This window comes from Prorops nasuta, unplaced genomic scaffold (genome assembly GCF_024137725.1).
Source record: "Prorops nasuta isolate Cenicafe-Biocafe unplaced genomic scaffold, Cenicafe_Pnas_1.2 PNAS00002, whole genome shotgun sequence".
Taxonomy (NCBI): domain Eukaryota; kingdom Metazoa; phylum Arthropoda; class Insecta; order Hymenoptera; family Bethylidae; genus Prorops; species Prorops nasuta.
In genome coordinates, this window is record NW_027116799.1 from 7,429,435 (window position 1) to 7,457,342 (window position 27,908).

Below are 27,908 nucleotides of genomic sequence, written 5' to 3' on the forward strand. Positions count from 1 at the left end.
CTGCATATTTGTATGCAACTTTTTTACTTCAAACACTGGGTCCTCCTCCTCGCGTCTAAATTATATGCATGTCAAAACATAAGTTAGTTCCCTAACACCTAGAGATTAATCCATCAAATACTACACACTAAGTTACATTGTTAAAATTGACCACAACCAACGGGACTTTACATTACTAGACATAGTGTACAAATTAATGTATTAGACAAGTAATATTAATACTGGAGCTTAAACGAATATTAATTTTTATCTATAGCTCACCCTAATTGTTCTTGACGCTTTTCAATTTCATGAATGTACGGACTTTCATTAGCTATAAGCTTTCTGGCTAATTCCTCGCATTGATTGAACCTCTCAGAGCCCGCTTCTATCCTGTGTTTGAAATCGTTGAATTTAGCTTGGAGAATTAATAAATGCTCGTAATCTTGTCCATAGTCCTCTGAAGCAGCAGCTTGTTCCTGTTCTTTTATCCATTGCTCGAGTTCTCGACTTTCCAGGAAGTATTCATGCCGGTACATACTTTCCATCAAACGTTGCTGTCTAACAGTAGCTAGTCTTTGCAAAGCACGCATTTGCTGGCAGATTACTTGTTGCTTATTAGCGATAGCTTTGCTATCAGGATGCTTAGCGTTAATCATCGTTGAAGCAGTGTTTCCCATTTCAGTCACGATTCCGTTATACGTGTCTAATTCTAGTTCGACAGCCTGTGAAAAAATATAATTTTAGCATGTAATAAAGGAACATAAAAGATAACATTATAATTTACATACCTTGTGTTTAGTCAACAATTTTGTAGCTGCATCTCGGTCTCTACCGTAATCGGTTGAGCTAAGAACATCATTCTTCTCGTTAAGCCAGCTCTCAACTTCACCAGCTTCGAAAAAGAATTCTTGTGCTTTTAGCGATAGATCTAGAGCCCTGCTCCTTTCTCTTGCTTTCTCTTGCAAATTTGACCAGGCGTCATCCAATTGATCGCACAGCTCCTGTATCTGTTTAAAACGAAAAATATTAACTTTTCACACGAAGTATATTTGCAAAAATGCACTGTTACAGCGTTAATAGTGTATGCTGATAAATAAGTTCTTTAAAACATTATATGAATTAAAAATAGCATGACAATTTGAAATTTTAATCATTCGCAAATATTATTTGCCCAAGTGTAAAAGAAATTAATTAAAATAAGGCGGGAACACGTAAATACATATTAATGAGAAAACGATATCTAATCAAATTGACGACAATTTCCATGCATTCTTGATCACTTTACCTCTACGGAAGTAGAACTCTTGAAGATGTTCCAGCTGTGCAAAAATGATAACGTTTTACAGGAAAACTATTATACCCGGAATACATTTGAATGAATTTAACAACCATTATCAATATAGGAGACCTCTTCAATGTCACTACTATCAACCTCAAGCCTACCTTTTTTCTCTCAGGATGAATTTGTTCAATGAGCGACTGTCCAGAAGCCAAAGTTTTGTCAATCATGGGTTGGTGGCCCTCGATCTCAGCTTCTAGTTTCTTATGCTTTTTATGCAATGTTTGCGCCTGATGTAAATTCTGTCCAAGCGTCGTAGAGGATGCTTGTGGTAAATGATCCTTGATCCATTGCAACTCTGCATCTAATTCGAAGCCAAACTTATGGAATCGCAAACTTTCTTCAAGAGCCTCGCGTCTCCTCTTCGCTGGTTTTTGTAAGTTGCGGAATCTGAAAAAAAAGACGAAATATGGGATAAGGAAGAAAGATAAAATACCTTGACCAGAGAAAATTGTACATACTTTCTTTGGGTAGCTTGACTCGACTTCAGTATATTAGCAGCGTCAAAGTGTCCTTCATGCGCCATCTCTTGTCCCATAGCAACCAGATCTGCTATTTTTTGGTCCCACTGACAGATATCGGTCTCCAAAGTTTGGTGCTTCTTCAGCAACTCCTTGCAACTTCTCAAGTCGGTTCCAACTTGCTTGCTCTGCAAGATATTCTCAATCTCCTCAATCTTCAATCTGGCATCCTCCATAGTACGGTTATACGTGTGTTGAGAAGCCGCTTGCCTCAATCGACGCCCTTTCTCCAAAGATAATGCTACCAATCGGTCCCATTGGTCGTTCAGATCCTTCAACGTTCTACCCACGTCGTCGGACCTGTAGTTTTCTTCGGATATCAAAGCCTTGCCACCCTTATTGACTGCCCTCAATTGACCCTCATTGGCCCTCAACTCACGCTCGAATGCCTCGTGCTTTTGAAGCTTCCGCTCCAAATTATTCAAATCTCGATAGCTCTCGTCCGAAGCAGTCTTCATTTTGTCCCCAAGCCAATCTCGCAGGTCATCAACTTCCGCTGAAAACTGTTGGTAATGCTCGGAAGCCTTTAAAGCTGCCCTTCTGCGTTGTGCTGCATCCTTGACTGCTTGTCGCCTTGCCAGTACTTGTTTCCTTCTCTCATCGATATAGTCCTTGTCGTAGTGATTTTGAGAGATCAATTTATCAGCGGTATCACTGAAAGCCTTTAACCTATCGTCTTGAGCCTGCAGAGTGTTTTCGAACTTCTCGTGTTGCTTCAGCAAGGCTTCAACATCGTCCAAAGACTCTCCCAAATCGGTGAATTCTAAGAAGGCTTCGTGAGAGCTTGTGGTAGCCTCGATTTGATCAGCCTCTCTATTAAATTGCTGCAACTCCAAACACTGACGGAGCCACTCCTCCTTGGCCAGCCAATCGGAAGACACCGCTTCGTACAAACCATTCAATTTTTCCAATCTTTCAGCAACATCTACCAAACTCGAATTACGTTGGAGAAGCTGTTTACCAAGTTCCTCAACCTCGCGAAATTCATCCTCTCGCGTTCTTATGTCCTCTCCAAGTTCCATGTGTCGTTTCTTCAGATCCTCCGCAGTGGCAACGTCCCTCACGGGTTCCTCAGCTTTCATCGTTTCCTGAGTGTCGTTGGCCCAATTGATCAAGTTTTTGGAACCATTCATGAAAATTTGCTGACCAACGGCATCCTCTAAACGAGACCTGCGTTCCTTGGCCTTCCTCTGTACTTTGTTCCACAAATCCTTGATCTCGTTTTGCCTAGTGTTAACGTTATTCAGCTCGTGGGGGTAGGAGCTCTTGACACTGTTTGCTAATAGGTTTACTTTTCGTACTTTTTCCTCCACAGGCGCCAATTCACGTTCTAGATGCTGGTGCCTCCTTTGAAGGGCTTGAACAGTTTTTAGGTCAGGACCCAGTTCTGCAGTGTCCAGCTGGGTAATTTTCTCCAGCATCCAGTCGTGGGCCTCGTCACAGGTCCTGTGGAAAAGTTCGACACTGGATGCTCCCTCCAAGCTCTTCTCTTTTTGAGTCTTCAACCAATTGAGGTGATCCCAAAGTTGATGGATATGCCTCTGCCTGGCTTTCACCTTGTCCAGTTGACTATGTCCCTGCCGGACGAATTCATTCACGGCAGCGTCTATCGCCTCGACTCGCTTACCGGAAGCCGAGAGATCCGTCAAGAACTTTTCGTATTTCCTTCTCGCCGACTCTACGCTATCTCGAGGATCCTCCGCTCTCAGCATTTTTTCTTTATCCTTGATCCACTTTTCAAAGTCATCGCACTCTCGATAGAACCCGTACAATCTAATGGCATCCTCTAGCAACGCGTGACGTTTTACCGCTAATTCCTGGAGTTCGGAGTAAGTATCGTTGATTTTCTTTTGTCGCTTTTCCACGCTGTCCCCGCCGCTGGTCGTTTTGCGTTTGATCGGCTTAACTGCAGATTTGATGGACTTTACCCTCCTAACAGGCACGACCTGCTTCACCATTTTTGTTTTCTTCACTCGCTGAGTGACTTTAATTTTTTCCGGCCTACGGACTTGCACCTGTATGATCTTCGGCTCTATCTCACGTACGTAGTTGGCGGGAACAAAACCGTCCGATCCATCAATTTTCCTTACACTCCACCAATCAGGATTGGTCTTGCTCAATAAAAACATAACTTCACCCTTGACCATGCGCATTCCTTGTCCACTAAATGGATACAAGCTTTTAACTTGTGGTACCAGCCTGTCTTCCGAAACAGTTTTCGGTTCCACTCGTTCCACAACCTCATCCACCCATTCGTCCTGTGGTACCAATCGTATCTCGTTACTCCATTCTTCTTGCTCCAGCTCAGCCACTGGCTCAGGATCAGCGGAAAGCTCCAGTGTAGATATTCCAGATTTAATGAGTTTTTCGGCTTGCATGTTCAACGACTGCACGTCACCCTTGTAGGCGTTTAATTCGCCCTCGAGGTCCTTGTGTCTCTGCAACAATGCTTGAGCACTTGGCTCGTCGGTGCCAAAGTCCTCGGATGCCACCAGAGCCATTTTCTCGTTCATCCAGGAATCTGCCTCGTTCGCATCTGTGTAAAACTGGAATGCCTCTGCAGCATCGTCCAGCTGTTTCTTTCTCAAAGCAGCCAGCTCTTCGAGAACCTTCCAATGCTCCTGCAGAGAATCCATGCGATTCTGAATTTCCAACGACGATGGATGCTTATCAGCTATGAGCTTCTTGCCAGCGTCGCACAGCTGCTCCGACTTTGGCCTTCGTACCTTCATCTCATCCTGCAGAGTCTTGTGCTTCTGCTGAAGAGATATGACAGCGCGTAAATCCTTAGCTGATATGCCAGCTTTGCATATCCTCTGTTTCTCCACAAGCCAGGACTCCTCATCCTCGTGATCCTGCAAGAAGTGAAAGAAGTTTCTGGCATCCTCCAACCTAGCTTTACGTTCCTTGCTGAATTCCACCAGCTCGTCGTATGCCTGATTCAGTTGATCCAATTTCTCTTGCAACAACGGAGCCTCTTTGCTCTGTGGTTGTGTCAGATGCTGTGCAGCCTGTCTGCCCAGCCTCCTCTGACTTTCTCCCAAAGCTGTCACTTGCAATTCCTGAAGACTGTGCTTCTGCAAGAGATCCTCGACGCCCAACAAATGTGGCCCGACGTCGGTGCTTTGGAAGTTCAGCTGCAATTCTTGGATGGAGGCCAGAGTCGTGTCGATTTCTCTCATGAGGGACATCAGCGAGCACAAAGCAACTAGATTTGATTTGTGATGATCCAGGAGTTTCAATAATTGCTTCCACCTCTGCAGAACTTCCTGTTCGCGTGCTCGGACTCTTTCGCTGCCATGATACTTTTCCTTTACGAGTTCCTTTGACATATTCGTTAAATCGTGGAATCTTTCCTCGCGAGCTACTATATCAGCGCTTATGGCTTCGTGCTTCTTCACCGTGGCGTCTACTTGAGCAAGATTACTACCATATCTAGGGTCCGTCAGGACCTGTATCATCTCCTTGAGATACCCCTCTCTCAAGACGCTCTTCCTTTCGAATTTATAATTGAGCTGTTCCAGCCTCTCCTGTCGAAGGAGCTCGGTTCTCAAGGCCACCTCACGACGATGCTCCGCTCGTTCCAGCTCGATCCAATTTCTTTCTATATCGTGAATCAGCTGACCCTCTTGCGGTGTAAAGGCAGGTTGGTTCAGTGACTTTAACAGTGTATTTATATGAAAGTACAATGCCTCGATTTCCGACCGCTCCTTGTACTTGGGGGGCTTCTCCACAGTACGGTACTCCTTGAATGTTAATAATTCTCCCTGGATGCCCTCCAGGGAATTCGGGAAGTCCCGGTTCTCCAGCACCGCGATCTTCATCTTGATCCAGTCTAGAAGATCCGACGTGAGCTCCTCATAGTGAACCTTCTTCTTGTCAGCATCCATCATTTGCCCAACGATCTGCAAACGAGGCAACAAAACGTTAACATTGATTATCTACGACGTGTTCTCCAAGCGGATCAATCATAGGCTTATTTGCAAAATATGCTTATATTTTAAGTGACACGAATCTCGCAAATTACATACACTACATCAAGCTTTATTAATAACAAGGTCAATGAACCTACATTGGCTATACGTTTGCCGCTCTTGATTTCGTTCTTCAGCTTGGCAAAGGTGTGATAATACGAAGCCACGTAGGTGATGATAGATTTCTCGTCAGGTCTCGTGGTGTCCACGTCCTCGGCATCGAGCAGTCTTGGAATGCCGAGTTCTGTGTTCGCCACGTCGAATGCATAATTGAGATTGTCGATATTCTTATTCTGCTGCAATTCCGACCAATCGACCAGATCTGGCCTATGCGCATGGATAAGGGCATTAAAGCCAAGTCCACTCCTCCAGGAACCTACCGAAAAAGATTTCATCATTACAACCATAAATTTAGCGAATAATCAAGTCGAACCAAAAAAATACCTGTAAAGTCCTGGATATTAACGCTAGGGTAACCGTTGGTTTTCCGTTGACACCACAACAAAAGTGCGTCTTTGGCTGATTTCTTCTCGCTGGTCTCATTCTCCTCATCAACGTCGATCTCGATCTCCTGAATTTGAAATCTCAGAATGATCGTCCATATAAGACCCAGTATCAGTCTAGGATTCCCATCGACTATATCCTCAGCACCGATACTCTCCAGTCGTACCTGAAAGCACAAATAGAAGATGTAACTCGATGTAATCCTCGAGTCTCTTAAAAATTAAATTACTATACGCTCCTCGAGTCTTTTGATCCTTGCGAATCCACTCGGAGCGATTAAGGAATGTGAAATCGTGATTGAATCGGTATTTAATAAATGGGAAGATTCAATTGATTCGAGCTCGCTGCAATTTAGCTGAGTCGTTACAGCAACTTTGTAGCATCTTTAATCCGTATATTCATTAAATAAACATCCAGCTTAACTGTACGTGGAATTTGCCCGCGAGCACTGATCTTATTTTCAGTTTCGAAGGCCAGTGCATCGACCTTAATGTATACAGTCGAAATAACTTTCTATAAATACGCCAAAAAGTGCCACCAGACACTGCAAAAATGTCAACCGTGAGGAGAGAGTCGCGTTCTCTCTCCCTCTCTCTCTCTCTGGAGATTTTGCAGTGACAAAGGAAAGTTTGCAATTCGTACTCGGATTACAGATGCATTGTAAGATTTAAGCGCCACTGACCAATCGCTGGCCATTATCGTTTCTCGTTTCAGCGAGCTTTTAACACGCGCTTTACGAGAGAAAAATAAAGCGTTACACGAATTTTACGCATCCTCCGCTCGGATACAAGAAATTTACATGCCTGTAAATTGCATTATTTTGCACGATTGCTCTTGATTTTCAATTTATTCTCGTTTCTTTTCTCCGATAATTGCGCGCACGTAAAATTCCGGAGGAAACGCGCGTGCATAAATATATATTTATTTCGCGCTTGGCTTATCGTACACGAGATCGTCGAGCTTCGGTCCCGTTACATTAATTTTATCGAAAACCATAACTGTTTTTGCAAAAGCGCGATAAACTTTAATAGCGAGTCTCTGTGGACAATTAAAAATTGTATTATCAATTAACTATATATATCTTTTGCAATTAGGATGGGATATGGAAGAAAAATTAGATTAAAGTTACTAATCGGTCTAAATGAACCTCCCCTGGATCAGTGTATATTACAGAACTTAATTTACATCATTCACTAAGTAAATGAGAATAAAGTATCAAAAATTATTTTATCAAGTGCCTTGTACTTTATTGAAGGATGTGAGCCAATAAGAAAAACGTGTGCGTTATTATGAAAAATATGGACCTTTTAGCTTCAATTTGAAATGCAGGGTAGAAAAATAAGCAGCAAGATGCTCACTGAAGAAGAAGGAGTTGGTCTACAATAAAGAGATGGCTGTAAATGATCCATCGAAGAGTTTATTATCAAAAAATTACAAGATTTTCCCCTTAGCACAAAGCCTTAGAGATTCTACCATAGAATTTTACATATTCAATATCGATCCAATATCGAGGAGGCAAAATCCTCGCTGAAGAAGAAAAAAGAATTGATCTACAATCACGACATGTCTATAAATGAACCTTCCAAGAACCTATTATCAAACAAATACAGGATTTTCCCCTTACCAAGCATTAGAGATTCTACCATAGAATTTTCCATATTCAATATTGATCCAATATCGAGGAGGCAAGATTCTCGCTGAAGAAGAAAAAAGAATTGATCTACAATCACGACATGTCTATAAATGAACCTTCAAAGAACCTATTATCAAAAACTACAGGATTCTCCCCTTAGCAAAGCCTTAGAGATTCTACCACAGAATTTTACACGTTCAATATTTATCCAATATCGAGGAGACAAGATCCTCGCTGAAGAAGAAGAAATATTTGGTCAAAAATCGCGAAATGACCATAAACAATCCCTCGAAGAGTCTACGATAAAAAAATATAGTAAATTATGTTTGTAAGAGGCGTTGGAGATTCCACAAGAAAATTCTTCGATTTTAAGCTTGATCCGGTCATGAAGGAGTGAAAATTCTCGCCGAAGAAGAGGAGGACAGGGTTGGTCGGGTATGGCGAGATGATTGGAAACGGTTCCTCGGAGCGTTTATTATCGATCTGCGAGGGTTAGGGGCAGGAACGTGGCAGGAACGTGGCAGGAACGGGGCAAAATCCAGGAACGGCAGAGAGAAACGTTCTCGCGTGACGGCTGGAATGCCGTCGGATCACTTGTGCCGGCGCAACCGGCGCGGTTGTAGGTTGCAGGAGCCGGCGTACCCCGCCGTTCTATCAAGGCCGCTGGGGGAAATGGAAATTATTGCTTTTGCCAGGCCGATTGACGGCCGGCACGCCGTGGTCGCCGCGCAAAACAAAGAAAAGGACGCGCACCGTCACCGTTACTAGGAGAAGATGCGTTTTAACCTCGTCTCTCGTATCATAGCGGATCAACCCCCCTTACGGCCAACTACCGTTTCATTATTATTATTACTATTATAAATAGACACAGAAGCAACACAACCAAATTATACGATTAAAATAAATTTAACCTAACTTAATTATGAAATGTAGAAAATTATCCTAAATTAAATTAACATAATTCGAATAAAAAATATGGAAACCAAGTCAAATATTTTATTGTGAATATTCGAAGCAATTAAGATTGAATTGAATTAAATAATTTTTTTTATTCGAGTAGTAATCTTCCAAACACTAGGTGATTAAAACTAATTTATTTGTTAAAAAAGTGTAATACTGGGATGAAACGCGAGGGGAATGAGGAATTATAGGAAATAATTAATAATTTACGGAAAACTGAATTTTCCCTGACAAGGATAGGTAATAATTGCAAGCTGCACGTAATCATTCGAGATACGCGACTCTATTTTAATATATATATATATATATACATCAGCCTTTCGCGTAGATCTTTTCCAACCAGTCGAGGTAGTTACCTATATATGTAACATATTATTCATTGGCAGGATAATCGTTGCATCTCACCAGGAATAAAATGGATATTCGGAATAGAGACTATACGGTAGTATATTAATAAGAATAATAAATACTCCTCCCCATTTTTACACTTTTATACCACACCATATAATTATTATTCCAACCAGCACCAAGATACTAGCACCCGTGCGAAGACGACGCGATCGAAATGAATTCCAAGCAAATTATTAATTCCAGTCCCAACGGAATATCGATATGCAATGAGATTTTCAATCATCCAATTCAATCGGATTCTGATAAAAATGCACCGGAGCTGGTTATTACAAATATCAAGCGTTGGCCTGTTGATAATTTCCGTCGACGATGAATATTTCATGAATTGAACACGATTGGAGGGAAATTTGTTTCGGAGGAAAGTATAATAGATATATACACAGGGGGAGAAATATAAGGGGGGGGGGGGAGTAGAGGGAAGTTTACAAATCTGCTGTATTTGTCAAACGGATGAATTTCAGGAGGGACGTATTTTCTTTGTGTGTTGATATTTCAAGTGGGTTGTACGAGCAGGTTATGTATACACGTTGGCGAGATTTACATAATAATAAAGTCGATCAATGTCGTGGCGAGAGGTGTTTGAACGAGCGGAGAATGGGACTAAAAATAAAAGCTCGATCCAAAGTGGATAGCACGCAGCATACCAGTCGTTTATTTCGGTCCCTTCCTAGAGTTATAACGTTAATAGACATTTATTGATAGAGAGCCCAATGCAAAAGCGTCCCAGTCGACCGAATGCCTGACCTTTGTCAACCAACCGGAAAGTCGACCTCGTATACTTCTTTCGTTTCTCTCTTTCCAACACACACACACACACACACACACACACACACACACGTACACGCGGTTTTAGCCACAGTACGTTTCTCTCAAGCACATCGTTAGGTTTTTCTCCCCCCCCCCCCTTATTCTTCTTCCTGCTCGGCGTTTTCCTGGAATCGCCATCTCCTCGAACCAAACCCAAAGAGACTCTCTTCCTTATTGATAACTGTTCTTCGGACAATTACCAATTTTTACCCTCCAAGAGTAAAACAATTGTGATGCAATTCTTTAATTCGCTCAATCCACTTTATCAGCTGTATTGGTCATTAACCTTTCGTGACTGGAATGCAGTTGATCATTGCAGGGTCCAATGAAAGAAATATTCGACAAGGTATTTGATCGCTGAGCTGCAAGTTTACATTATTACAATTTTTTTTTCTTCATTCTCGTGTGTCATTATCGGTGTAATGGGGTGATGGTTGAGAGCTCGTGAGAAGTAACTCGATATTGATTAATAAAATTATAGAGGGGTAATTAGTAACTATCAATTTGTATTAGGAGTGTATGGACGATGGGGAAAATGATTCGGAATAAATTCAATCGACGAAAAGTCATCACTGCACTTTATTGCACGATAGATTGCACCAGGGTTAACGAACGCCTGTATGCGTGCGTCAATCAGAAGGAATTTTAATTTAACTTATTAGTGGATTAATTATCTCGTTATATAAACTTCGGTAAATAAGTTTATTTAATCGTATATACCTTCCCACGATAATGATTTTAGAATTCACTGGATAATCCGAGTTTCATCGTTAGTTTAGTGTTTATTGAGATTTGGCTCGAGTTTTATGGTTTTTTAATTGATAATAATTAGATGGGGCTAAATCGTGATTAAAAAGAGATTTCGCTGGGAAAAAATTGAAATCGAAGAGTTATAAGATTACGTTTCGTGTTTTCTCTCGGGAGATGGTATATAAATGTAGAGTTTTATTTTAGAAATTTATTGGGGTTCGAAGAAAAACGTGATTGGATTGCAGATGGAAGTATATCGATATTTCGATCGATTGGCTTTGATAAGACGTGTTTTTGTATGTATTCTTGAATTGTGGGCCGTATAGGACTGACCTTCGAATTTCCAGTGTGCCAAACTGCGTGCATTCACGTTATAATCCGAGTTCCAACGTCGTATGAATAATGGATGAGTCTCAGCGCTGCATAATAAAGTGAGAATACGGTACTGTTACACTCTGCTTAAGGGAGGGGGTGGGGATACAGTTAAAACTCGCGCGCGAGGAACCCACCGATAAATGTCCTCCAAAATTATCTCCAAGCTTTAATTCGATAAGGCCCTTCGCTACCTTATTGCTCTTAGGATCTTGGACTCTATAAAATCAACTGAATCATTGGCTTAGAGATTTTTATCCCGGACTATCTCAGACGTCCTATATACGCGTAGCTTGAATAAAAATTAATGCTCTTGATCTCGATAAAAATCTTATTTATATTCATCGAAATTATACGATGAATATAACAAAGCTTGAAAAATCTATTTAACACAATTTCTCAAACTTACCGAATGCGAGATGACTTTTTAATTAGGAGAAAGAAAGACTCGTTAGGAGAGTATGCAGGAAGAATAATGCGAACAATTTGATTGTCATCAGTATAGATATATATATATATATATAGGTTGTGATATTAGATAAAAGAAGTGGGTCTAGAAAGTCCTTAGACTTAATTTAATTAAAGGGGGGAGGCTAATAAATGCGGGATATTGAACGAGTGGCTGTAGTATCATTTGCATAATTGGTAGCAGCATTCGCCTTCTTAATTTGTATCGTTGGATCTCGTACAAATAAGTAATGTGATTAATTGCGTTAATTAGCGTCATGTACTTTGATTTCGTCCACTATGGTTGTTCGTGTTTTTTCTAGTTTGCCTGCACTGACTGTACCTCAATTAAGTTCGGATTCGAGCATAAAAACTGCGTGGAGAGAGGACGGTGGTACAGTAATGAGTAAAGTTGCAAAGGATCACCAGTAAAGAAATTAAGAATGTTTGGCAATTAGTATTAGAACGTTTTCGATACGTATAATTTGTAAAGTAATTATGGAACAGATATAAGGTAATTAATTTATTTAATTAGACACATGTATTCTTTTTTAATTTCGTTCACTATTTCTGTTCATTCTTTTCTAATCACCTGCAGACTGTACTTTAATTAAATTTTGATTAAAGTATAAAAACCACACTAAGAAAAAACCAATGGAACTGTGTAATGAGTAAAATTGCAAAAGATCGCCAGTAAAGAAATTGAGAATTTTTTAAAACTATAGTATTAAAACGTTTTTGATACTTAATTTGTAAGAGAATCAAGGGGGATAGGTATAAGGTGATTAATTGGGTTAATTAGTGTTGCGCGTAACGGCTTGTTTACCGATATAATTGTGAGACTTTTGAGGGGCGATTTGTTGCAGAAAGACTGGTATGTCTTGGTAAGAAAACCAATGGGAAGGAGGGGAGGGGAGAGGGGAGAAAGCAACGCAGGTCTTTTTCCACAATGTAGGTATTAGCAGGGTCGCGTATAATCCACCTTTTCTATTCGCTAGTGCCTTGCACAGTTGCTGCAACATACTCCGCTGCTGGCGAACGATGGAGTGAACGTTTCGCTTAACACTCGCATTCCAGCGGGGTAACCAATACTCTTGGAGAACCGTTTGTATTCGTTTTCACTAAATAGACCAATCAACCTTGAAATCCAAACATTGGAAAACCCTCGATATACATTTATCATCGCTCGTGTTGATGCACTCGTATAGTCAAAAAATTATCAACGGTGTGTAATCAACTCTTTAAGAAATCTTCAATGAACATTCATCATTGCACGTAATGATTTATATCACGGTACTACTTATCCTTCTGTAATTTTCTCTCGTTGACCGTCCCATGCCTATTTATAAAAAATTAATAACAGTAATTCTATCATTTTTGAAAATTATTTCCATTAAATCCACTTATCAGCAGTGGATCTATCACTTAAAAAGCTCTAGATCAATATTTATCATTGATCTTATCGATCCACGTCACAAATTACCTTTTGACACTATTAATTCTACTTTAATTAAAACAGACACCCCAAACGTTCGTCAGCTCCCAATCGACATGGTTTTTTTTTTCTAGAAACTATGAAATTTTCTTTCGAAGATGATTCAAATATTCAAATGGTTCAAACTGTATAAATGAGACATCCGGAATCTCCGTGAGGTACAGTGGCATCAGGGTAAGTGCAGTTATAAGTAGTGGCTTAAGTAGGGTTGAGCGGATTACATTTTTCACAGGATTTTTCCGCAGTTTTTCCTTATGGTCGACGAGGAAGTTAGGTAGGGAGGATAGTGTGTGTGTGTGTGTGTGTGTGTGTGTGGGGGGGGGGGGGGACTAATCCAGTGAAGCGAGGACCGTTTGAAACATGCGGCACTTCTCCCGTATCCTTCATTCCTCCACCTTTCCTCTCTCTCTTCTAACACTCCCCCACCCCTTTTCCCCACCTAGCAGACGCGTAGCGGTTTTTCCTATGGCATCGTTTACCAGTGGCCGCGCATTCTTGGCAGGGCCTGGAATGTGGATCGAAGGCACGCGAATGACAACTCGAAAAGGAAACTGCGAACGCTGCTTCACCGGGAAATTCTTCGAAGGACATAATTAAGATTAAACAGCTTTGTCGGTCTATCGCGAGAATCATCGATAAAATTAGCAAATATCGCTACTTTCTTCATGGCAAAAGCCAGGACATTTTTTAATTAAACATTGAAAACTGGTCAACGAGAAGTAGTGATCGTTGGTCAAACAAACTCGATCAGACTTTTCGCTCGACTTCAGAAAAAAATTACATGAATTGTTCTTTCAGTGCAGCAGCGTTTTTAAGCCTCGTGGACTCTTTTGATCGAGGCAACTGGCTGGTAAAAGAGGGAAAGAGAGTAGAGATCTACAATAAGAGAAACCCGCGAGCGCGTTGTTTGAAGTTTCGGAAAGAAAATGTGTCGACGACGACGTTAAAGATTTACAGCGTTTCTCTTTCCACGCTTGTATGTATATATATATATATATAGTTACGGTCTTACAATCGTGGACTTTGACCATGTGGCACAAAACTAGCGAAATAACAATGCAGTAATACAACGATTGAAAGTTGATTTAGAAAAATAAGAAATTGAATTGTTTTATTTTTATATTACTGGCATAAAGTAGAAAATTTAGGGGGTTTTTCACGGGTCAATGAGGATGTAGGAGCACGTGGAAGACTCGAGGTTTTACAGGAGATACCGTGAATGGTCTTATTGTATATATATATATATATATATATAGAGTACAAAAGCCGAAGAGTGGCGAAATGGGACGAGTATGGGGAAGAAGGAACAGATCGCAGCCCGTTAAAGAGGCTTGCTCTCTTCCAAAGGCGTCCTTAACTTTTACGATCCTCCACGACCGTCTAACAGATGCCGTACCCTGAGTTTCCATATTCTTCTTTAGGCTCAGCATTTCCCTCCTACCCAATAACTCATTCATCCCACATCTGTTGGCCTCTCTCGTACCATCTCTCTTTATTTCAAACGACAAATGACATTATCCAGTTAACCGTTAGTACCACACCATATATCCGACGCGTCTCTAAATCTTCCCATTTAGCCTCGCTAGACGAATCAGCGCCAATTCACCATCAAACCATCGGTCCATAAATTCTCGCCATTTTAAAATCGATTGCTCGAGTCTGGTTCAATCATTCGCAGTTTGGACGATTTTTCGTCGCACTTTGCACGATGATTCGGCGCTAAAATAATATTCAAACTTTTTGAGAAAAGGTGTAGGACGCTCTTAGTAAATAGAGAGTATATATATATATATATATATATATATATATATATATATATATATGAAGAAAAAAGAATCGTAAAAGCGAAGAAAGCACGAGGGTAAAGGAGGACGGTCTCAGAAGCTTTCTCTAACACGTTGAAAAGAGAAACGTGGGAATCGCGGATAGAAGGACTAAAAGAAAACCATCACACGTTATAAATAATATTGTTGGTTATATATATGTATAATTCGTTAGCTCCTCAGAAGTATATCTTACTGAGATCATCGTGGTATAATTGAAATTTTTTAAGAAAATGAGGGAATTCTCTCGGATTGTTAAAATGTGATTTAGAGTCGAGAGAGACGATTGTGATTGTCCTATAATAGTCTATTAAAAAATAGCCTATTTTCAAACCACCAAAGATACAATTTATTTTTGTGGATTGTATATATGTATACATGAAATGGGCATTGAGCAAACAGCGATAAACCCTGAAGAGCGTATGAATTTTAGTCTCGTCACGGTGCTTGCCAATTGAAATAATAATCGCAGCTATTGTGATCTTCGCACTGTGCGAGTTCGATAATCCACAGGCGGCACCGTTACGCTCGATCCTCTTATTTACAAGTAGTCGTGAAAGCCCCCACGTGACCACTGATAAACTCAACACAACGGTGCAGGAATGCCGCACTCCCATTATTCGCAGATTTTCCTGCGTTTCATCCAAATGCAAGATATTTTAGTTTTTTGGTGGTAGAAGAATTTCTTGGATAGAGCTTATTATAATTGGATAAATAAATGTTGATATTTGCATAAATACGTTCCCAGTTTTCCTTTGCTTCATCGAAATGCAAGATATTTCATTTTTTTGATATTAAAAAAATGTCTTCAATAACTTTTGAAAATTAGGCCAATCATCCTTGTTATATTTATTGCATAAATATACGTTCTAGTTTTATGGACCATTTTTTGTATCACTGTTCCCTTTGTTTTTGTTACTGGATCCAGTTTAACATCTCAATCAACGAGAAAAATAACACTTGAATTGTCCAAAAATACAAAAAAACTTTTCTTTGGTATCAGAAGAATCACTGATCAACGAATCTTTCAACGAATAACTTTTCAACATCGGACAAATCACTGTTGATATTACATAAGTTCATTCCACTTTCACAGGCGATTTTTTCCCTCGATATTCCCTTCGTGACTGGTCAGTGGGTACAGTTTGACGTCTCAATCGACGCGGAACGTAACACTCGGAACCGTTGAACGGTCTCAATGATTTTTCTATGCACACACGTGTGCCTTGCATGTGTGATTAATGAAGAAATATAAGTGCTGGTGGAAAAAGAAAGATTTGAGTTTAATGGAGAGCACGATTCGAGTGCGGATTACATTTTGCACGAGGAATAAATAGGTAGAGTGACGATGGGATTAACGTAGCGTAGAAAATGAGCGTGGAAAAGGAAGAGGAATCGCGAGGTAGGAGTCTTGTAACGAATGATTGAATGGGTGAAAAGGGGCAGCAGAGTCATGCTAAATAGGATAGCATGGGATAAGTAGAAAGGGGATTTGCGAGAAATTCCAAGGAGCTTTTACTCTGTATACTGACTCAACGAGTCTCTATCGCTGCTTTTTCTTCATTTCTCTCACTCGAACGGTTACCTACATTTTCTACTTTCTCAAAGGTACACTTGTAGAATTTTCAAAATGACCCTGTTTATGCGGTTTTACCACGTAAAAATTCGAGCTTTTACTAGTTTGTATTATATAACTACTTATATTTGTGTATTTTTTCTCCAGTTTTCTTTCTCAAAGGCACAGTTACAGAATTTTCAAAATAACCCAATTTCTTATTGTACCTTGTAAATACGAGCTTCTCTTAGAGGATATTTTATTAGCTTTTACTGTATGACTACGTTGATGCATTTTCCTCAGGTTTCTTTCTCGATGAGTTCCCTACATTCTCTACTTTCTCGAAGACACAGTTCCAGAATTTTCAAAATAACCCAATTTCTTGTTTCACGACATAAAAACGAGCTTTTATTAACCTTTACTGCTGTATAACTACATTGATATATTTTCATTCTCAAAGAGTTCCTCACATTTATTACTTCTTCAAAGACACAGTCAAAGAATGATCAAAATAACCAAACATCTAGTCGTAGTACGTAAAATCGAGCTTTTCTCAAAAAAGCTTTTATTAACTTTTACTGCACTACTACTATACAGACACATTCCCTTCGTTTCTCTCGCTGAAAGAGTTGCCTACATTCCCTACTTTCTCAAAGGCACAGTTATAAAATATCTGAAGATGAGCAATGTTCGGGTCACAGGACATAAAAAGGAGAATTTTTGCTGAAGGAGCTACCTTTTATTAGTTTTTACTACGTGACAAAAAGAGAGTAGCGAGCATTTTCTCGGTTATTGCAGTCGTTCTCTCTCCTCCAGGTCCGTGTTATTCTGGCCAGCGTTAAGGAGAATAACGAGGTTCGCAAGGGAGGAGCTGCGCGACGTTACCGGAGGCTGAGAGAGGAGGTGCCTCGACATTGTTTAGTTGGTAACGATAGCGCATAACGCATAGCGAATAGCGAACAGTGCACAGCGAGCCACTGCAACGAGAGAGGCGTGTGCCTTGTCTGCTTTCGTTTCACATTTACCGCACTCACGCTCTACCAACTTTTCTTTCGGTCGCTGAACCCTCCTCTCCTTATTTTTCTTTCCATTTTTCCATGCACTTATTTTTTTACTCTCTTCACTACCCCTTGGTGGCTTTGGTTACAGTTCGCAATGTTACAATTGCAATTTTCTCCCATTTTATACTCAATTTTTAATTTCGCCCTTTAAAAATCCCACCAAACTATTTTTCTCTCAATTTTCCTATCCCCCCTCTTTCCCCCTCACTCTTTTTGTACGAATTAAATATTGTATTTTAAATATACCCCAAAGCCTCCCCCCCCCCCTCTATTCTTCCTCCTCCTAACTCAAACCAGATGGCATTATTAATTAAAATTTTCTACCACACTTCTCCCTATAATCTTTTCATCCATTTTCTCCCAAGAGAACGTGCTTTAAATCTCTCCACTCTCGTCTAATCTTTCTCCCATCGCATTCTTATTACCCTTTGTATTATTTCCTCGCTTTATTACCTTCCGCCTATTTCCTTCATCCTCCTCCACTCGGCTCGGTCTCTCCTCTAATTCCTTTACGCTTCGATGTTTATTCATCCATAGAAAACCCATTCCTTTTGTCTCTTTCTTCACCGCCCTTTGTTCTATTCGATTGTTATCATCTCTCTTACTTTATTTGGCCTTCAGTACTTTTTCAACCCATGCAGTATAGCACGCCACTCTCGTTTCATCTTCCGCCGCTTCCGTCACATCGTCAATCTTCTTTTCTATCTCGACCTGTTTGTGTGTGCATTATTATTGATTCCCGTGTGTCTCATATCCATTTCTTCGCTTGGTCTGTCGTTAAGAGCCTTCTTCTCTTTCATCTTGACATGTTTGCGTTATTATTGATTTCTGTACCTCGTCTTCATTTCTTCAATCGGTCTTTCGTCACATTTCTTCTTCTCTAAATCGACCTGTTTGCGTTATTACAGTTTGCTGTACCTCGAATTAACTTCTTCATTGTCTTTTATCATCTCTTCCTTTCCAACTCGAAATGTTTCCTCTATTATTGATTCCTGCACCTCGAATTCATTTCTTCATTCAGTCTTTCGTCACGTTTCTTCTTCCCTAACTCGACGTGTTTGCATTATTATAGTTTGCTGTATCTCGAATTAATTTCTTCATTCAGTCTTTCCTCACGTTTCTTCTTTTTCATCTCAACCTGTTTGCATTATTACTGATCGCTGTACCTTGAATTCTTTTCTTCGGTCAATCTTTCATAACCTTTATTGTTTACTGACGGTCTTGGCTGCTGCAAACTCTGCACTTTACGCAACTTGTCTTCATCTGCGTCGGGTCTTAAGGGATACACAAGCATCCGATTAATTAATGGATCCCTTTCGAAGAACCCTCGTAGAGATAAATCTGCGGTTCAACTCGCATTTGTTTGATGGATCAAGGTCGACGAAATAAAGACGTAATTCAATCCAGAGGCAGCAACAGTAGCAACGATGCCTCGTGTACTTGACACACATTTTCGAGTTGCAGAAAAAATGTGCAAAATCAGTATACGAGGAATGTAGCTGCAAAAGTGGCTATATTTACTTATTTCTTCTAAAACTATTTTTACTGCATTTTCTTTTACAGAACATCAATATTTACTGCAAAAAAATTATTATTCCGGAATATATAGAGATAGTTGCTTTTTATGGAACAAAAATTAGAACAGACTGTATATATATATTAAGTAGTTTATGTACAACACAAAATGTTCTCTCCTGTAAAAAATTATTTTTTTTTTTATAGATATAACAGCTTTTGTAACTGTACATACCATGTATAATATATATTAATGATCGAGTATATCTCACGATTAATCGAACGACACATTTAGGCATTGGCGAGAAAATTGAGGAAACATGAATTTTTTCAAGTGCACGAGTGACGTTAATCAAGTAGTTTTTTGTTTAATTAGGAAACACTATAGAGCCTCGCGATAAGTAGTAAAAGTTAAGCTACGTGTGAGCGAGATATCAATGCTGTAAGTAAAATACGGTAAAATAGTGAGAAATTGACACACATTTGGTGTCATAGGAAAAATCAGTATGTGGAATATAGATGCAAAAGTGGCATTTTTCGCCAAAACCATTTTTATTGCATTCTCTTTTACAGAACATCAATATCTGCCGTAAAAATTTATTTGTCCGGAATATAAACACAATGGTTTTTTATAGGATAAAAAATAATACAGACTCTTTATATGTATAGTAAGTAGTATGTAATAAGTACAGTAAAACATGTTTATTCTTGTAAAAAATTATTTTTTAAAGATAACTACTTTTGTAAATGAACGCCTCATTTATATTGCAATATATACTATAGAGATCAATTGTACTTTACGGTTAAGCGAATGATATTTTCAAGGATTGGCGCCGGGAAACTCGATTTTCATTAAATAGATTACTCGTGTTAAATTAATTAGTCAAGATTTTGAGCAGGATACGCGCAAAAGTAATACAAAATTGAAATAGCGTTTGGTAAAAATAAAAGAATAAAAGAATAAAAGAAAAAAGCAGGGAGTGAAAGTATACACTGGTTGATCGCACTCGATGTCAAACGTCAATTGGAATGTCAAGAGAGTCGAAACGAGAGAGGGTGAAATGCTTGTATAGCTTTATCAGAACTTCAAAGTCACGCAATTATTTTCCTGACTTTCTACCGAGGCGATTCGATTGTCTTTCTTCTATTTTCTTTAATTCTTTCCAACAAATTCCCCCGAGTCCAGGAATTCTCCAATAATAACCGTCCTCCTTGTGCGATTATTGACAGAATATTCCTCGAACGTATAAAGACGGGATTCTGACTAATCGCGAAAAGAATGCTCGAGCAATAACAAAAAGTTGTTGAAACGATTCGAGAAGAAACACGAAAGAAAAGACTTCGAGTTTTGTTTTGGTAAAAGAACTCTGCTTCTCCCCGAAATATAAACACATCATTTTCGGGGAACAAACGAAATGTCAACAAAGCTACGCTTGTCCTAGAAGACTCCTGGTAGACTCGGCCAGAAGACTTTTGAAACAGGTTTGGGTCTAATGTAAATATTGGCGCAGTAAAGTTTTCTTTTTCTCAGTGTTTATAAAAATGGAATAAGCGAGCGGGACATGTTTACGATACTGATTTATTTTAATTGGCAAATTCGAAGAGACGGAAGTGAGATTGGTGCATATTAGGGGACGTGTGCCATACGAATTCTCCGTGGGGAGAGGAAAGAATGGCTTGTTTAGTGGTCGCTTCGTGGCTGGCGATAAAACAACGATTGATTCATGCGCCATTTAAAGGCTCACCGAATTTGTGCGCTGCACTCTGGGCGTGGCTCGGTCGAGAAATGCGCGCCATAAAAAGGTAATCGTTCAAAAAAGCAACTCCCTCTCCATAAAGGTGTCAAGTAAATATCCTCAATGAATTACTCATTCTTTTAGCATTGAATTTTATCGACCTTAATATTCCCTTAGCCCCTCGCGGCTCTCCTAATTAAATAAATTCGACGTTTTACGATTTCTATATCCCCCGTTCCATTCTAATTACGCACACTTCACAGTCCAATCTGGTTTTACTCGAAACCAGACTCCGTACTCTCAAATGTAAAAGTAATTCAGACATCTGTCACTTTATTTTGCCGGACCAAAGTGAAATTCGTAGAGTTTCTCGCGATACTTTTACATTAGAATTTTTTGTCGAGCAAAGCAAGTAGAAACGATTAGTGGCTGCAGCGTATCTCGATGATACATGACAGTGATTTAAGAGTCCCGTGGAAATCTCAAGAAGCAAAAGCGGTATTGCTCAATCCCGAGGTGTTCCCAGCGGATTTCAGAGAAAAATACTGACACGGCCCGCGCTCGGATTATTAATCGGTCGCGGTGAACAGTAATTTAAGCGTGCTGCAGGCTCCATTTACCGCGGCAGTGCGGAATAATTATTGCGAGTAATAACGCGCCTCTTCCTACATTCGTCGAGCGAACCGACCAACGCAGACCGAATAAACGCACGAGGTCTAATCGCAATCCTCATTAACGGTTTTAGTCATTTCGCGAATACGAAAATCGCGTTTTTCGCCGGTCGATACTTTTCTGAACGGTAACGCCAACGGGATTATCGATGTTAATCGATACCGGTTTCCACGAACCGCCATCGCTTTTCTCGGCGCGGCAGAAAAGGGATGACGCGCATGCGTATATACGTCCAGTTTTCGATCAACCTTCCGTTCAAAAATTCATGATCATCATCAACAATCAAACTTGCCATGTCGTTGCCTATTAAATTCATTTTAAACAATAGAAAGACAATTTTTGCGTTTATAATAATATTATGAAAAATTCAATAAATTGCAATTTTCCAACAAACTATTTTTCTTTATTTGGAAACCCTTAAACGTCCATAATTACAAACAACGAATCCCATCAACGATAAAATATAAAATTTGTATAGAGAAACAAGAATCAAGAGGGGGTGGGGGGAGTATGTGAAAAACAAATACAAGAATCGTACAAATGGCATCTAGGAATGTTTTTTGATCATAAGAGAGTTGTATTATTTACATTAAGAGGACGAAGGCTTTTCTCCGAGTGGCAAATAAGGAAAAGCAGGAACGAAAAGCGTGAAGAAGCGTCTCATTGGAAATGAGAGGAGTAGGCAGGAAGGAGTAACGCCTTTTCGGGTTAACCGGCTGTTGTTGTCCTCGCGAAGGCGCGCCTTTCCATTCTGAAGCAGAAACATCGAAAGAAATGAGTGGTGTCGAACGCCTAAGTAAGGTCAAATATCCACGCTGCCTTATTCGTAATTTCCAACGTGTAATCATATGTCAAGCTGTTACACGTGCAGCATGCTATAAACGGTGAACCAATAGGAAGCTCGTTCTGTTCCAATTACGCAACAATCCCGGAATAGAATAAATTAATTACACTGGCCCGTGTATTCGTTATAAAGAATCACGTTTGCTCTAACGAGCAAAGCTTACCTAACACATTCTTCGCACATCCCTGGGACGCATGCACGGTGCATCGGGATACTAACACAATTTTCCCTGATTCGACAATCTTAAAATTTTGTTATTATTTCCGACTTTGCGTCGAGACTATAGCGAACTTGGCAAAAATATGCGGGAATATAGACACGACGTTCACGTCCATTTATATAGCTCGGTTGTTTCAACAACGGTGTTGTTGGAGGATGCTGCAAAAAGCGAGTAACTTTCGAGGCTTCTCCGGGCTTCTCCCGGCTAACTGTAATGTTGATACCACGAGCGTTCATCATGCATTATGCACCAGCTGTATGGTCCAGTGATTATAGGCGAGAGACTGCGCGTACGAGCGTTTATTGCCGAAGAGAGAAAGGTCTCTGGCGTATCGGAAAGAAAAATACCAAACGGAACACACACGAAACCGGAGAAAGATCGATCTATTAAATATTTCCACGCTGGCTATACAATATGCTTGGATCGAATTTTTGGAATTTTCTTAAAATTCATAAGAGAAAGGCTGACATTTCATCGCTATTGATTTTCTACCAGCGAAACTCGGGTTTGTTTCTATATATATATATATATATATGTATATATAAGGTATCGAGTTTTCGAGTGGGGAATTTCTATGGGGAAATATAGAGAGCGAAGAGAAAAATGCTCGTTGAGCCTGGCTAATCGTGTATCATCGTATTATCATCATAATAGTTTCCTGCTGGTCGTTATTTATTGGTACTCGGGATACAAAATGACGTCCTTGAAAGGGAACCTACAGTGACGTCACGTTACGAGACTAGCCGTGGATATATTGTATACATATATGTATGTGTAAAATATGTATGTTATACTTTATTACAGCGACCAGAATAGAATATTCGACGTTCGTTCAGGAAGTTGACTCTTAATTCTTTCGGTATTTACGATCCAGATACGAAATCGGTCTCGTGATTCAGTTTCGAAATTCTATAATATTATTCCTAGTTTAGATTCTAACTATGTAACTGTAGTAGGACGCTTTTACACGAGTAGTCGAGCATCCGAAACGTTACTCTTCAAGTTTTATTATCGCTTTGTCGTCTTTAGAAAACACTCGATATCTTATTTACCGTGGAAAATCATCCATCAGTCATTTTTTCTTTTTCTCTTTTCATTTTATGCCTTTCTTGGATCAAATTTTTGCAATTTTTGTACGAGGTTTGTTCAACGTGCTGTTTTAATATGTTACACAACGATCCCGTAAATTTCAATCATCTTTATTAAACCATCCGTTGCTGTGAATAAATCATTTCAATCAACGTATAATCAACTATTTTCATTCTTTTTCTTTCTCAAGCATAAACGAGCGCATTCTCGTCAAACTCGGTCGTTCGCGTAGTCTTACAATCGCCAACGGCCCCACGGAAACGGATTTGCGGGAGGCGCACTTAGCGGGATTTAAGCGTCCTTACGTAACAAGTTTAGTAATAAAACAATTCTTAGGAAAGTTTAAGAACAAATATAAACGTTCTGCCCTCGAAAACACTTTGATTACGAGTTGATCAGGAATAATTTCTCATAATGAAAGATTAAAATAGTTTTGCTTGGAATGAACACAAATTCAGATTTATAATTATTATTATAGCGCGTTTGAGGCGCGTTTACGGAGATTCCATTAGCGTCACTGGCGCATAGAAAATAAATGCCTGAAATGTGTGCGCGTAGTGGCGTTGATGACGTTTCCATGGGAGCGCGTCCTTAGCGAGATTGAAGCGTCCTTACATAATAATTTAACAATTTAATAATAAAAAAATTTCTAGAGAAATTAAAAAGCGCAAATATAAACAATCTGCCCTCGACAACACTTTGATTACTATAGTTGACCAAGAATAATTCCTCAATAAAAAATTAATTTTACTTACAATGAACAAACTTAAATTTTTAATAATAATTAACATGCTTAGTTGGATTTAAGTGTCCTTTCGTAACAAGTTTAGCAATAAAACGATTTCTAAAGAAATTGAAGAGCAAAGATAAACAATCTACCCTGAAAAACACTTTGATTGCGAGTTGACGAACAATCCCCGAATCAAAAATAAAATTACTCTGATTTATGACGAAGAAGCACCTAAACTCGCAATAATAATTAATATTCCTCACCGCCGCACGAAAGTTAATTTCTTTTTTTAGAGGAAAAGTGTAAAAATGGTAGACGAGAAATCGTGAGAGAGAAACATGCAAAGTGCGCGAACTTCCGGTAGGGAAAGAGGATTGGCGATTTCGTCGAAGCGGATACGTAACGCTGTATAACGTGAGATTGTTCTGGGAACAATATATCGGTTGCCAAATAACTGAGGAAGTGTTGGGAAAAATGGATGATGGCTTGGAGAGAGGCGGAAAAAAAGTGGCAAAGGTGCGAAGGTATGATTTTCTATAAACGATGTGTGTATCGCACACTTGGAGTGTGATAGTGTAGGAGAGGGTGGGGGGGTTAATTGAACGAGGCCAACGCATTGGATTACCGTGTAAAGCCACCTGTCCCATCGCGATCGAGCGAGAAACCGTGAGAGAAGAGGGCAACTGGTTTCCGGTAAAAGGAGAATCGTCGTGATTTCTTTCGGGAGAATCGGAGATCGAAGAGCCTAAGAGGTGTTGCTGGCCTCGTACCGCTGGTCAATGCTCTGCCTACACGGCTTACGGTTCGTTGCAGTTTATTCCCCGTCCAATTCTGCGCGGAGCGAGAGAGAGACGGAGAGTAGGTAATCGCTCTCTCTCTCTCTTTAAAGTGCGCGAGAGAGAGAATGTTAGCGCGTGTGCGTGAACACTGCTCGTACATAAAACTATTATGTCATAAGCTACGAAGTATGGAGGCCATTCACGGGGAGTTCGCAAATGAAGGTGATCTCTCTCTCTCTCTCTCTCTCTCTCTCTCTCTCTGTGTGCTTATTCGAAGTCCCGCAAGAATCCTCAGTGTGTAGGACGTCCGAGCAACCGAGCCTGAAAGCCGATCTTCGATTGGAAAATATGCCGACACCTACGATCTCTTGAAAGTGATAGCATTTATTGTTCGATGATGAAAGAGGAGCGAGACCCAGAAGCGGATAGTGGGACCCTTGACGTTTACAGGGATTCTCATTCATAATACCTTGCTGCCTCACCGCCTCGTTAACCGATATCATTCTCATTGAGAGTGCATGATCAACGTCTCCCCCCCCCCCCTCCCCCTCCTTCTCATCTCTCATATAACTCAATGAAAAAGTTTACGATGACGATACAGAACTTGTATAATTATTTCGTGGATATTCTCCAAGTTATTCTGGATTATGCAAAGTCAAAATTTTAGCTTTCATTCATTGCAAGATATCCTTGAATTTATCGCTGCTATCTAGCCAATCGATTCGAATTTATTGACCAAGCCACGAGTTTTAACAAAGATATAAATATATTTAATTTAGCGCAGCTATTAACTGTCCAATATTTTCCGAAACAACAATACCTGTTGTAACGTTTGAAAATTAATTTGATATATGTATATACTTTAGCGTTCTCCAGTTTGCACCCTGGATTTATCGACTATTATTCTATCCATCTCTATTGTTAGTTATCTAATTTAGAAGAACGATGTATTTTGGTGTGCACTGTAAAACGTGACAGTGTTGCAATTAATCGTTCGTGGACTTTGAAAATAATTGGATTAAACACGAGTTGATTTTATTGTTGTTAAAATGATAAATTGTAGTAAGGCGTATTAAATAAGAAAGAGTTTTCTTCTTAAAGTTTACGACGTTATTTGAAAATACAGTGTTAACCTCGAATACACGACGAAACACAGACACGAACAGGAAACCGATATATCCGAGTTAAAGGTGTAAAGATTGATGAGGAGTCTCCACTTGGAAAGAATCATTATTAATGTGGCTTAATTAACGCAGCGCGTATTGCCATAAAGCTTGGCGATTGTGTTGCTCGAAAGGTGAGAAAAAAGCAAGACGATAAAAGGCTTTACAAGTTTAGCGTAGGAAGGCTGCTGCGGTAAACTTTGCGAGAAAAACACCGAGACACGAGTCACACGACTGATGTGACGTTCTCGACACCTACGATCCGTGTCCTGCACTTAAGCAATCCACTCAGCGCGTAATAAAAAATAAAGCACCTCTGAAAATTAAGAGTAATTGCGTTTAATTGACGATTAATTCACTGGAATTAATCCATCCTCTGGAAAGACTCTTCAAACAAAAGCAAATAAACCTGAATCAATATACGAGAGATCTAATAATAGATCCAACTGGAAGTAGTTGATCCTGTGCACGAGTGGCTAATAGATTCAGCGTGTATCTAAAAATAAGTAACGAGGGTTCTAATTGAATCCTGAAGGGACTAAAAGGTTCCAGTGATTTCCAGGAATGTTTAATTTCGTCTCGAAGACCCTCAGCCTCGAACGACATAAGTCTGTACGAGTCAATAGCTGCGGATGGACTTTACGCAGCGTTCGCCACGCGCTACCAAGTTTACGCATAAGGCAACTGTGGTCCGGTCATCAGATTCCAGTTGAAAATCAATTTTTCCAACGAGTGTTACACTGGACCACTCTTTAAGCTCGATCTCGACGTTACCTTAGTGTGTAGGAACGCCAGGGACTTGTTGACATTCTCAATTTTGTGTACTCTCATACGACCATTATTGGGCTTGGCCAGGCGTTCGCCAGAGATGATCTCCAGAAGCTTCAGTAATTTCTTCCCGTCTGCCAGATCCGTGAACAAATCGTCCACCTCCATTCGAGCCTGGAAATAAATAAATTAATGTAACAATCGTCATTGATAAACAAACTCGTATATAGCGACCGATGTTAAGAGACAAAGTTTTTAGCGGTAAATCTGGCGAGAATGATTGGTAAATAAAAAGAAGAGAGTCGAGCGGGGAAGAATAAATAATGAAAAATTCCAGGACTCGGTCCCATAGATCGAGAGAGGACTCGAAGTAAATGGTAATATAAATAGCACGTTGCTCTCAAAGGGTAAAAGTCAAACGGCTTGATTTATTTAAATGAAGATACATTGTATCGCATAAAAGGAGAAACGACTTGACTGATTTTAGCTAAAGCCGTTGTGATGTATACCCCTATTTTATTAGCATATTCTGCAAGAAAGGTCATTTATCCGTATAGGATTTAACATTCGTTCATTGGACTGAGAACGATCGGCGCATTCCATTTTAAACGAGCGCGCTGAATCCAGTTAACTCCGCGTATCATAAATTGCACAGGAAAAGAAAATTATTCTTGCAAAATTTCCGCAAGGTAATGAATATTGTGTCTATTACAGCTATAGTAAAACCTGCTATATATGTTCGAGAAGCACAATGTTCT

The 27,908-nt window shown here is 39.8% G+C and overlaps 1 protein-coding gene across 3 annotated transcripts in view; it reads right to left on the minus strand.

Annotated features, from left to right (window-relative positions):
• kst (spectrin beta chain, non-erythrocytic 5 kst) overlaps positions 1-27,908 on the minus strand; it is a 69,566-nt gene that overhangs the window by 8,037 nt on the left and 33,621 nt on the right. For 2 of the 3 annotated variants that reach the window (XM_066735709.1, XM_066735690.1), the window contains exons 3-10: positions 27,157-27,324; positions 6,261-6,486; positions 5,915-6,192; positions 1,783-5,747; positions 1,426-1,711; positions 771-989; positions 262-704; positions 2-55 (exon numbers count right to left, since the gene is read on the minus strand). In XM_066735709.1, the coding sequence (XP_066591806.1) occupies positions 2-55; positions 262-704; positions 771-989; positions 1,426-1,711; positions 1,783-5,747; positions 5,915-6,192; positions 6,261-6,486; positions 27,157-27,324 (5,639 nt within the window). The remainder of the gene's footprint in view (position 1; positions 56-261; positions 705-770; positions 990-1,425; positions 1,712-1,782; positions 5,748-5,914; positions 6,193-6,260; positions 6,487-27,156; positions 27,325-27,908) is intronic. The other variant, XM_066735700.1, reaches the window with a different exon arrangement.